This window comes from Ambystoma mexicanum, chromosome 2p (assembly GCF_040938575.1).
Source record: "Ambystoma mexicanum isolate Mex_15411 chromosome 2p, UKY_AmexF1_1, whole genome shotgun sequence".
Taxonomy (NCBI): Eukaryota; Metazoa; Chordata; class Amphibia; order Caudata; family Ambystomatidae; genus Ambystoma; species Ambystoma mexicanum.
The window spans coordinates 549526967-549539894 of record NC_090923.1 but is presented as its reverse complement, the minus strand read 5'-3'; the positions used below and the strand labels follow the sequence as shown (position 1 = coordinate 549539894).

General features: G+C 41.6%; 1 protein-coding gene across 1 annotated transcript in view; it reads right to left on the bottom strand.

Annotated features, from left to right (window-relative positions):
* The window catches only part of DNAH1 (dynein axonemal heavy chain 1), a 3604831-nt gene that overhangs the window by 942770 nt on the left and 2649133 nt on the right, over positions 1-12928 (bottom strand). Inside the window, exons 56-57 of the mRNA XM_069644003.1 lie at positions 4390-4581; positions 3659-3826 (exon numbers count right to left, since the gene is read on the bottom strand). Coding sequence (XP_069500104.1) covers positions 3659-3826; positions 4390-4581 — 360 coding nt within the window. The remainder of the gene's footprint in view (positions 1-3658; positions 3827-4389; positions 4582-12928) is intronic.

Here is a 12928-nt window from a genome sequence, read left to right as displayed (position 1 = left end):
TAGAATTAGGCACGCCCTTTTTAGGCGCTACAATGGACAAGGGGGAGGAGGGACACTGGGAAGGCTCTCTCATGCAGATATAACCATAAACACAGACATGGGCAGGCACTGAAGAAGGACATGGGCAGACATTGAAGTAGGCAGTTATTGTTTAAATATAAGGCACAATTGACTATTAGCTAAATAGATTTGTAATGTCAGATCCTATGCATTTGTAAAAATCTTAGTACAGTAGATGTAAATTCCCCCTCCCTCCCTCCCTTCCAGGAAGAATGTGGCATGGACTACAGGCTTCTGTGGTGTTTTCTAGCACTGGCAGAGCACACGAAGTGACTCACCAGCTGTCTACTGTCCATCAAGAGTCCTTGCAGGCTAAACATGGGATTTACATGCTCGGTGCACAAAATTCAGAAATGGGACATATTATGAGTATTAGGGGTGGGGGGAACCTAGAGGGCCCATATAAACAGGAGTAGAATGAGTAAAATATGGAGAGAATGACAGGAAAATGTTTTTATACATAAAATATTCATAGGTAGCAAAATGAAGGAAAGCATGAGCTACAGTGTATTGTTGCATAAGCTAGCAAAATGTAGAGCGGCATGTTCTGACAGAAACCGCTGACAATGAAGAAAGGAAGGCTTTGAAGCATCCCTTGTATAGAAGGATGGATTGGGATGAAGCCAGGGCCTGAGTCCAGTGATACCATTAGAGCAAGATAGGCCTATATAACCTCCTGCCTGGGACCACACTGGCAGGGAAGGAACGGATGAGGGACAGGAGAAGACCGTTCAGGCAGCAGATCCCTTTGCTAACGTCCTCATTTTGTAAGATTAAACTTGTTATCCTTACAAGATAGACTTTTGAGCTCATTTCCCTAGAGGGGTTTATTTGTTCTGGTGTGAGCGTAATTAGGGACACCCTTACAGGATGAAGTTGAACATCAGGAGGTGGTGGCAGGAGTAAGAGGGCAGGATGAGGAAGGCGATCATCACGGGGCAGTGGCATTAGTGAGAACATCAGGAGGAGGAGGCAGAAGTGGGAGAGAAGGAAGAGGAGGGTGAACATCAGAAGGAGCTGGTCAATTCAAGACAGCAGGAGGAGGTTGGTGAACATAAGTGGAAGGTGAGAGGAGAGATCCAATGAGAGAAGACAGTTAGAGAGGGCACATCTCGACCAAAGCAGAGGCACAGGAGTAGACCCAAACAGAAGGGGTGGACCCATGGTGTGAGGACGAACAAGCTTGTGACATGCAGGGTCAGGTCCAGCACATAGAGGATACAAGAAGAGAGATCAGTAGAGAGACCCTGCCACTTTTAGCAGCACCAGAGCCTGGCTAAGAAATTCCACTTCTTCCAATTGCTAGTAAAAGAGACACAGGCTGACAACTGCTTAAGAGTTACGCACAGAAGAAGGGAAACCCTGAAACCTGATCAATCTAAAGAGCAGTATAATGGTGCCGCAAACCAGGTTAATGTTAAGAGTCTGGGAGACTTTAAAACCTCACCACCATGACTGATGAAAGAGTAGCCAGAAGTGAACTGAGGCACAGAGGTGGTACGAGTATTGCCCTAGTAAGAAATCTTGTACTAGAAAATGTATGAATTAAAAAAAGGTTTTGCCCTATTTTAGTGTTGGCTATTTGGTGGCGTTGAAAGCGATGCCTGGAAGCTGAAACCATTGTCATGGGAAGTGAAGAGAGACATATTCAGTGCAGTTTGTTTGGCTATATAAAAAACCCATTGATTGCCCATGGCTATGCTAGTTCTTATTACCATTTCCACCCACTACGCCACCCCCGTGCAACACACTGCCTGGGATCTCTTTGTATCATGATCTATGATTTATTAACAGCCTTCTGAAAGGTAATGGCTTAATTGCATCTATAACTAGCTAGACCAACTTCAGGCACTTGAGCAGAATGTGTATCCTTGGATCTGTTCCTTAGACTGAATTTCTGTTAAAAATAAGCATTGGCAAAGCCAACCGTATTCTCTCTTGTATAGACGTCAGATAGGTATTTGTAAGACACTGCCATAACATAAAGGGGTACCAGCATCAGATAGTACCATGATGGCAATGCCTGCAACAGGTGATTACCATGTCTGCCCAAAGGCTAAAGTGTTGGCTTGGTATGTCATCTACAGTTTACTCAGATATATAGCGCTATCTAAATCCCACACAATTGCATCATTTGTGCAAAAACCTTTGCCTCACATGTCTGCTTCCAACAGTTATCTCGCCTATATAAATTGTTTTGATTATTATATAAATATTAAATACAATACAAACTGCTTAAAGTCAACATCAAAATGATATAGTGCGTAGTAGTACCTGTGTGGGAGCGAGGGGCCAATGGGCCCCTCTCTACCATCACTTCCCAGTACAAAACTTGGACCAAGTGCCTCTAGTGATGGGTACGCCCCTCGCCCTTATGCGATACTAACTTTTGGTTACATTCGCGTAGATGGGACCACCGAGCAGGACACAGGGCATCCATTTTTTGTACCCCCTTTCGACTCCATCTTGGTAACCAGGCCTCACTGCGATAGTACAAAATGCATCTCTCCCTTTTGCCCGCCGCAGTAGCGCAGAGCACATGGCCCCCACCCTCATCCCCACGCCAACTGGAAAACTCTGCAGCTCCATTCTCACCCTGAGGCCGGAGCTGCTTGCAACAAATAATAAATGTAACACATCCCTTTTCCTCTGAGATCACTGTCCTGCATGTGAACCAACATGAGCCAAGCACATAGCTCGTTCATCTCCACAAAAGTGTCCTTGCCCTCTCACCCTCGCCAGTTGAAACGTATTGCCATTCTAACCCTGTGCCCTTACAAGGCATCCCTTTCATGTGCCAGACTGCCAACCATGCTATGAAGCCCACCCAACAGACCCCCAACTAACATTAGACCCCTGTTGCAGTATATCGTGGCTAATACTAACAAGTGCCACATACCTGAGATTCTTGTGAGACTAACCCTATAGTTCAATGACAGTATTTTAGTGGTCAAGGCCCTTAAACCTGTGACCTGTATAACCCAAATGTGTAGATAATATAAACTCTTGAGTGATTTGTATAACTACATGATACACTACTGAGAGTCTTTTGATCAACTATTATTTAGTGCATGCATTACTCAGAATGTATTTTCTTAGCTTAGATAGTGACCACCGTGTTTCACAGCGACCTGACCTTCACCCATCCGGAGCACAAATGTCTGACGTCAATCCTCCCGCCAACCAAGCAACCAACCCGGAGGAACAGATGATGCCCACACCTAAAACGCCACCACGGCTGACCAATCCAGGTCCAACGTAGCATCATATGTTAAAGATGTAGATGTACTATATAAATGTGTTGCAACATTGATGTGGTCAGAGCGCTCTCAGAGATCTAGATAAACTTTTCCTTGAACTCTCGCAGCCTGCTCTTTTGTGCCTTATTCCCTGCCCAGGGAGTGTCTGTTTTATTCATTTCACACGTGTGAGTCAGGGAGGGCACAAACATACCCAAGCCCCGTAATAAAAAGAGATGCAATCTCAAGATGGGGAAAAAGTAATAAACATGTTAAATAGAGTTGCTTGCTTGTTGCCAAATAAGATAATGAAAGGGCAGGTTTTTACAAAGAAAGGACATATATGAGGAAGCTCTTACCCTTTTAGGCTCCACTGCACGAGCGATGAAGTGGTATTTATGCATGGCACGCACCCACTGGCAAAGAGAGGTGCAGGCTTTTGACACTCGGGATATGGCAGCTGGCTGGAATTCTTCATTGTCAATGTAAGGCTGAACAGATTTGATAACTGCATCTGGAATATTATCCTGCCAGGATGGAGAAGAAACATTACGTTGAAAGACCAACAACAACTTTGGAGGTGCTCCAAATTGGGAAGGTTTGAGGCAGAAAGTGAATTTGTCTAGAGCCTTTGGTATATGAATTAGTAATGGGAGAATAGACAGTACATGTGACATTAAAAGCTTCAAAAACTGTAATGGTGCGAGAGAGCTGGATTTGTTTTGAGATCAGCCTTGGCAAACCTTGTGGACACAGGAGCTGCAGAAGTCGACCAGCATGAAAGGGACATGGCTACATGTAAATATGAATCCCTCTGGGATCTTGGACCTGGATGTTATAATGAGCTGCAGACTCAGCAATGCCACAATGTAAAGGTGTGAGATGATCCTGGTCTTTAGCATTCAGTAACCTCAGCTATGGAGATTGTGAGAGGAAAATATAGCCGGAGCCCACTATGCGCTCAGAATCACAAATGTGTACAAGAACATGAGTTTAGGGAGGACATCATTCGTGGGCTTAGGGTTAGGAAAAATATCTGACAAAGATGGACTGTAAGATTTAGAAAAGCTGGAAAACTGCCAATACTCACTTTGTCAAATTTAAAAAGACTCTCTAGGAATCTTCCTGGATCTTGAAGCATCCCTTTACCCGGCTCCCAGTAGTCATCTATTTTCGTGCCTGGCATATCTCCAGGAACCTTTTTGGGTTTGATTCCCTTCAAGATGCAGACAGCTTCAATCACCAATTTAACCCCGAGCGGAGGACGCTGCATTGCTCGCACCTGCAACATAACAGCATTAGATTATGAAGATTATCAGAAGAAAGGATCATTAACTTGAAACACTTATCACTAAGTGGGACATTTGTTTCAATAGTCAGTTCTTATAGCTCACATTGTTATGGTACAGTGGTTTATCACAATGGCACTTTACATTGTTATGCAGCACTTAATAATAGGTATTGTATTTCAAACAATGTAACAAATGTTTGCTTATCTTATATGCATCCTTATCTTGAATCTCAAACACTCAAAAGTATTTTGTGTTGAGTATAGGCGGGGTGAAGGTACTCATGGGCACAGGTAAGTCCTCTCCCCAAAATGACCCTAACTAACAGATATTTATTGACATGCCCTTAATGACTTACCAGATATTACCTTGAATGTTCCCTCTGGATTTTCGGCTATATCTCTCTTACCTCTCCTTTAACAATTGGCTAAGCTTTGCATCAGAGTCTAGCTTCGATGTCTATTAGAAACCTGTCTTATATTTCCTTCAGACGGCCATGGTGTTACAACGGCGGTAACTGGTATTTTAAATACCACTTGCTTTTCAAATGCAAACTAATGACGAGTTGGGATCACATGTGATATTTACTGTGTGGAGTACATAAAAAGCACTTGGGGTAAATATAAGTTACTGCGTACCCCACGCAATACCAACTCATTATTCGTTGGCATTTTCAGCACAAAAGCCATTTAAAATACCACATGTTTTGAACATTATCACAATAATAATAATGAGGCCCAGAGTGTTTGTTTTGGTTTCCTTTGAGATACATCACTTGTTCTCCAGCCAGCACTAGGAGGAGTGATATTCCCTCAGAGCTTCCATTTCCGGACCCCGTAAGACCCTTAATTATTCCATAAACTCCTGTAGATTGCTATATCTAGGCTCCATTTGCACTTTAATCTGAGTTTTCCTGCATGTTATTGCTGATATTTCTTATCTATTTGGCCACAACTCCCGGTTTAATCCTTTACTCTTCCAAACCTTGTTTTGACTGCATCCCATACTGTTTCATCCGTGTGATCACAACTGACAATTCCTTCCGAGCTCCCATAAACAATGCTCTCATATCTCACATTCACTGTTCCTTAAAGACCCCAGTGACTCATTGCATGGGTAATTGAAAATACTGGAGGGGGTATCTGTATTTCTGCCACCTATACAGTTGGGGTAGAGGCACAGAGCACCCAAGCCAAGGCTCTCAATTGGTAACGTTGGACGAGCAGCCAGGCTGAGACTCTCAGGAGATGATGCAGGCTGGTTCTTAGGTACAGTGAATCCCCAAGCCCCCACAAAGGAATGTCCACCCACTATGTGCTAACACAGTACATTTATATAAAATAGGATACAGATAAATATATACACATAAATAAATAACATACTTTGTACTCGGGCAACCCTAGTCTAATAATGGCAATAGTATACACTCTATGTGGTACCACAATATACATTGATTCACAAACAATGCACCAACTGCTGACAGTTATTAAAAAACATGAGAATTCTAAGCAAGGTGTATCTTCATAGATTACTTTAGGAAGGCAGGTTAGATCCGTAACATTGGCAAAATGCTTTCTTTAGAGTAGATATACAAAACTGTGCAAGGATCCCACTCCCCCTCCCCCCACCAGGGCAACCTGTAAGGAAAGGTTAAGGTGTACTTGATCTTGTATATTACAGCCCATTCCAAATATGTTCAAAAATAGTCTGCTTCTCTTTCTAAAGATCCCACTACCCCCAAAGTACCTGGAAAGCCACAGGAGAACAGGATCCAAGACAAATCTGTGACCCCTGGATGAATCCTGAGGATGAAGATGCTCTTCCGCGTCACAGTACCTTTGGTGCCCTGGCAGGCGAAGTGGTGGAGTTTCTTGGCTTTACTCGACAAGGCCCTTCAAGGATGGAGCCTCCCTTGGAAGAAGGAGTCACTGGGGTGTCGATGTCGAGAAGAAGAAGGTAAACCAAGCAGGATCGGAAAGGCAGTACTTTTGGTCTTTCGCGGTGGTCTCCGTTTGGTGGGTCGTTACTCCAGCTCTGGATCTCTCACAAAGGTGAAACTTGTGTGGACCTCGATAAGGCCTGGCTGAAGAAGATACGACCCTTGGTAGTCTTGGATGACTTCGGTGGCGGCGGGTGCAGTGGCAGAAGTAGGTGTCGGGGTTTGGGATTTTGCATTTTCCCACCTTTTGGTTCTTCGGTGCTGCAGCCACAACACAGACCTCAGGATGGCTTCTGGTGACCTGGGCATGACCACTGGACTGAACTGCGGACCCTCACCAACTCTGGACGTCTTCTTCAGATTTTGGTGGCTGGAAACCCACCGGCGGACACTCCACTGCAGGCAATGACCCTGGACCTTCTCCGACATGGACAAGTGGACAGATAATGTCATGGCAGGATGCCTCTTGAAGGATTCTTCAATAATTTGTAACTTTCACAGCTCTGGGTGTCAAGCAGCACTATGCCACCTATGCCCCCTGGGTGATACTCAGCAACCTGGCTTCCAGCGGTCACGAACACTCCTCCAGACCCTGGAAAACACAGATCAATGCCTTGGCTCCAAGATGTTCAGGCACTCCTCTTCTGGACCCATGAAGCAGCAGTTGCACAATGTTCCCTCGTGGCTACCAAAAGAGGTTGCTATCAGGTCCCAGTTCTAACTCCCTGCAGGAACAGACGATGGAACCACATACCCCTGGTTTGCTCAAGCTGCAATCCTCTAATCAGAAATTGCAGGGTTGACAACCCTGAGGGGAAAGGGAAAGTGGATAAAATAACAAACCAGGTCCTGCTTGCCGCCCTCTGGATCCTTGAACTGGATTTGACTCCCCCCTGACCTGCCGACAAACATACAGATAATTAACTTTACCCTGCTAAAGGTTTCCTAACTTCCCAGAGTATACTTCCTATGTAACTCAATAGTACCTGAAAGCCTTTGCTTTCTGCTGAAAGGCTGTAGGAAAATGTCCTCTTCACAAATCCTTTTCTCAAAACCAAACAAACCAGGCTTACTCTGCCTTTACTCCACTCAAGGTTCTGTAAACCTCTTCTCAGTTCTCTGACTTGTCTTGAGAAGGACCATAGAAACTTTTCCTTATCAAACTTGATCCTTCCTCACAAACAAAGTTTTGTATCAGCAACTTTAAAACTTGAACTATGGATTCCTTTTTTTTTTCTTTTTTCAAATCTCTTTATTAGCATGTCGTTAAAGAAATCACAGAATAGTCAAATACAGAAAGGAATAGTTAACCAGAGAACACAAATCAAAACCTCATAATGAAATAACAAATCAATAAGCAAACAACAATCAAATAATCCCCCCGACATACCAAGAAACTTTTCATTTATGTAAACAATAAAAGAGCAAAATACAACAGTTAATTAAAGTCATCCAACATAGAACACACACACACACACACAAACACCAACACCAAATAGACATCAAACAAAACTCCCAAAAGGAAAAAAAAGAACCCCCCCTTTTATTAGTTATTTGTCTTCCTTTTTTCACTTCATACCCCATTTTCTTTTTCCTTCCTTACCCCCTACCTCTGTATCATCTCTACCCACAACTCATACAAATCCATAGCCTACATAGTCAATCATACAAGGCATTGAATGGACCCCAAATGAGACTGTAGACCTCTTCTTTGTCTTTCACTCTAAAGGAAAGCTTTTCCAAATTTGATAAGGTGCGCAAATCAACTAAACAATCCTCCACTGTAGGCTTCTTCCTAGTTTTCCAAACCCGAAGGATCAGTCTCATGGCCACCAATAAAGCCTTATTTATCCAACCACCATATTTCAAAGAACATCTACACCTACCTCGATGTAAAAATAAGATGATGTTCCCACCCGATCTCTGTAAAACTACATCTAAAATTAAATCAATCCTATCAATCACATCAACCCAGAAATCTCGAACTGTAGAGCAATCCAAGAGAAGGTGTATAAGGGTACTAACTTCCTTTCCACATCCTCAACATAGATTATCAGCTTGTAGCCCTAGTTTAAACATTTTAACTGGTGTCCAGTATACCTTACCCACCACTTTCTGCCTAATCAGACGCAGGTTCAAATCCGTACCCACATTGGCACTTACCCTAAGAATATCCTTCCATTCCCCGTCTGTAAAATATATATTTAGATCATCCAACCACACCAATCTCAACTTATCTCATGCCTCAACATGTTTATTTTCCAATTGCATAAAATTCATATATGTACGTACTGAATACTCTTGGCCTGTAAGCAATTGACACAGTGCAGGTTTGGTTTCTAATGAAACACCAATCATTCTTTGCCCAAGACAAATCAGGGAGCTCAGGTCGTCATATTTTTGTCTCTCTCGTTCATGCAACCCATATTTCCTCTGTATGTCTTCAAATGTCAAAAGATGATCACCATCTAACATATGACCTACTGTTAAAATCCCCTTCTGAACCCAAGTCTGCCAAATAAAATATCTGTCGTTCAATTGTAAGACCTCATTATGCCAAAGAGAAGCATCTTTACTAAAACCATATGACTGGACATTCTCTCCAAACCACCCCCACAAGGTTTGCCTGGTTGCCACTATAGACTTCAACTTCAATCTATTAACCAACATATTGCCCATAGTATAAAGGCTATCCAAACGATAAGGACTGCAAATCCCTCTCTCCATGCGCAGCCAGATAGCACCTGCAAAGTCATCAGTCGTATAATAATAAGTCCCCTTCTTAAGCAGAAACGCCTTAAAGTATTTATACAAGTCAGGATATCCAAAACCACCTTCATCCACACTTTGCATCAACATAAATCTAGGGATCTGCGGTCTTTTACCCAGCCCCCACAAGAAACATTGAAACAGTTTCTCAATCTGCAAAATCTGTTTTTTGGAAATTAAGAATGGAATTGACTGAAATATATATAACACTTTCGGCAAAAAAAAAAATCTTCTTTATTGCATTTATTTTAGCCCATAATGACAAATGAAGTCTCTCCCATCGTCTTATTGGATACACAATTTTATCTACGAGTTTATCAATGTGAAATTGCATAATTCTCCTCAAATCACCAATGATATATATACCAAGATACTTAACACAAACAGGGGACCATTTGCAATTCCAAACCTTCAAAATATCCTTACTACATTCATTAGACAATGGGAATATCTCAGTCTTATCCCAGTTTATCTTATGACCCGAAATATCACCCACTTCCTCAAACATCTGTTTCAGAACCAGTCCACAATGTTCAGGATTAGACAGCAGGACCACCATATCATCAGCATAAGATAAAACCTTAACTTCCACGCCCCAACACATAAACCTCTGATATCTCCACATTGTCTAATATAAGCCGCCAACGGTTCAAGTGCTAAATCAAACAAAAAAGACGATAGAGGGCACCCTTGCCTCGTGCCCTTGGACAAAGAAAAAGACTCTGATATTAAACCATTTATAGTCACCCTCGCCCTAACCTCATAATGAATACACCTAATCATTTTCATAAAGGTCGGTCCAAATCCCATTTTTAATAAAGTGTAATCCAAAAACCTCCAATTAACTCTATCAAATGCTTTCTCTGCATCAAAAAACCCAATCAACCCTTTTGATTTTTTATTATGATGCATTCCAATGACATCCAATACAGTCCTGATATTATCATATCCATACCAACCCGGGATAAATCCCACTTGAGACTCATCCACCAGATCACCCATATTAACCATAAGCCTATTCGCCCAAATTTTAGTAAATATCTTAAAATCCACATTCACAGTGAGATAGGTCTATAATTACTGCACTTCCTGTGATCCCGATCAGGCTTAGGAATGACAGTAATCAAAATAGGTGATAATTGCTCAACAAATTTTTTATTAAATTCCGAAACAATCCCATCCGGCCCCGGCGATTTTCCATCTTTCAATTGCAATATTGCAGTAGTAATCTCAGACACATCTATGGCAGACTACAGAACACATTTTTTATCATCCTGAAGTCTCAAGAGGTGTACCTTATCAAAAAAAGACTGCAAGTCAGTTTCAGTAGGACGTAAATGCTCCTCATACAATCCTTCATAAAATAATCTAAACTCCCTACAAATATCTTCACTTGTATGAAATATCTCACCTCTATAATTTTCAATAGACAAAATATACTTGTCCACCATCGGACCATTAAGCTTATTTGCCAGAAGCCTTCCATTTTTGTCCCCAAATTCCCAAAAGCGTTGTTTCGTGTAAAATATACTCTTCCCTGCTTCTGAATGCAAAAGCATCTTTAATTTCTCTTCCAAATTATTAAATTTCATGCAATCCATCCCTGTTTACGCACAATTCCTTTGTAAATCCACTATCTCCTTCTCTAACCTCCCAATTTTTATTTTGTTTCTCTTTTTAGCATGGGAAGTTCTACTAATCAGTTTGCCCCGTAAAACCGCTTTAAAGCAATCCCATACAATTTTAATGCCAGCCGATCCATTATTTTATTCGAAGTATTTCTGAATAAATGTATCTAATCCCACGTTAACTAGAGGGTCATTAAGTGAATTGGCTTGCGTTCTCCATCTCATATTCTTTTTATGAATACCATGTAAATTGATTTTCAGATCTATAAGCGCATGATCAGAAATACACCTCTCCTCAATACTAGAACTAAACGTCTGATCAACTATCTTATCACTAATCAAAAAAAAAATCAATCCGAGAGTAAGAATTATGGACCGGCGAACAAAACGACTATTCCCTATCTCTTAGATGATGAACTCTCCAAATATCTACCAGATTATATTTAAAAGCAAACTGTTTTAATTCCGTACTTAAGTCCCCATTATTATACCTACAATCAGATCTTCTGTCCAGTTCACTATCCATCACCAAGTTAAAATCACCACCTAAAATAATTGCCTCACCATCCATCTCCCCCAAAAGATCATCCAACTTCCTGAAAAAAACCATATCCAGGGTACATGGAGCATACACTGTCCCCACAGTAAGTTTCTTCATGTTATGTAATATATCAATTAGAAGAATACGACCCTCGTGATCCTTTACTGTTTTCTCAATTTTAACAGACAGTCCCTTCCTAAACAAAATACTAACCCCCCTAGATTTGGTATCATAATAGTTCGATACCACCAGTGGGTAATTACGAGTAGACAAATAATCCCCAATCTGTTCACTCAAATGAGTCTCCTGAAGAAACACAACATCTCCTTTAGTCCTCCATACCCGTGCCAAAACCTTCCTTCTTTTAAATACACATCCAATACCCCGAACATTCCACGAAACAAAGATTAATGGATCAATAATTCACCACTAGAATTATCTGCATTTCACACAATCACAATCACATCCATTGACACAGACTTGTCTCATTAATTCCAAACTTGGAAGAAAGATGAGAATCTCCAACCTAAGAACAAGAAAAGTTAAAAAGGAAAAGGAAAAATTTGTGACAAAAAAAGAAAACCCCACTCCAGAACACACAACAGACAACAAAAGACACACAAAACACACATATCTACTAGTACGAGAAGCCCAACCACCATCAGGCTTATAATAAGTAAAATTATACACACACCAATATCTATTCAGAACTATACTTACCAGGCATCCCAGGCCAACATCTACAACCTATGTATAAATCTCCTATCTTACTTTAAATCATAACCAACCAAGAGTACTCCAATAGAATAATAACTCCCATAAAGTATAAGACCAATCATCCAACAACTTCTTGAACCTTGATCGACAAATCCCACAATTCCCCCATCCCAAAAACCCCTCCTTAAGTCATACCAATAAATGTAAAAAAACATAAATCCCGTCATTATCCATCAGTATCACACCTATCCTACAGAAAACACACCCACAGACTACGCATCTATGGATTCCTAAACTAAAACATCCTAAGAACATTGTAAGAAACCTTTAGTTCCAACAAACTATTATAATTGTCTAAAGTTTTATTTTTCTGGTAGTTGCATGCTTGAGTTACTTTTGCATTCCACTGCTTAAGTCTTTCAATTGTCGCCCCCACCCTCTGCTTCTGAACGCAATGCGCTCTCAGACACTGTGCAAGCGAAGTTCTGTGTACCGTGTTCTTCTGAGGGGAAAGTCTTTCCCCTGGCGCACTGTTACAGCAGCTTTCGCAGTTTTCAGCGTGACACGCACACACACAGAGACATTTTGTGAGGTCCCTTACTCTAGGGCTTGTAGAACACGCAGACTTCCCAATGACTGCCGAACGGAGAAGGGAAAGTGGAACACACGCAAAGTTAAAAGTGTGCACAGCGCAACATGGAGGTTTCATTAGTTAACTCGAAGGACCGCCACCTCGCAAACATGAA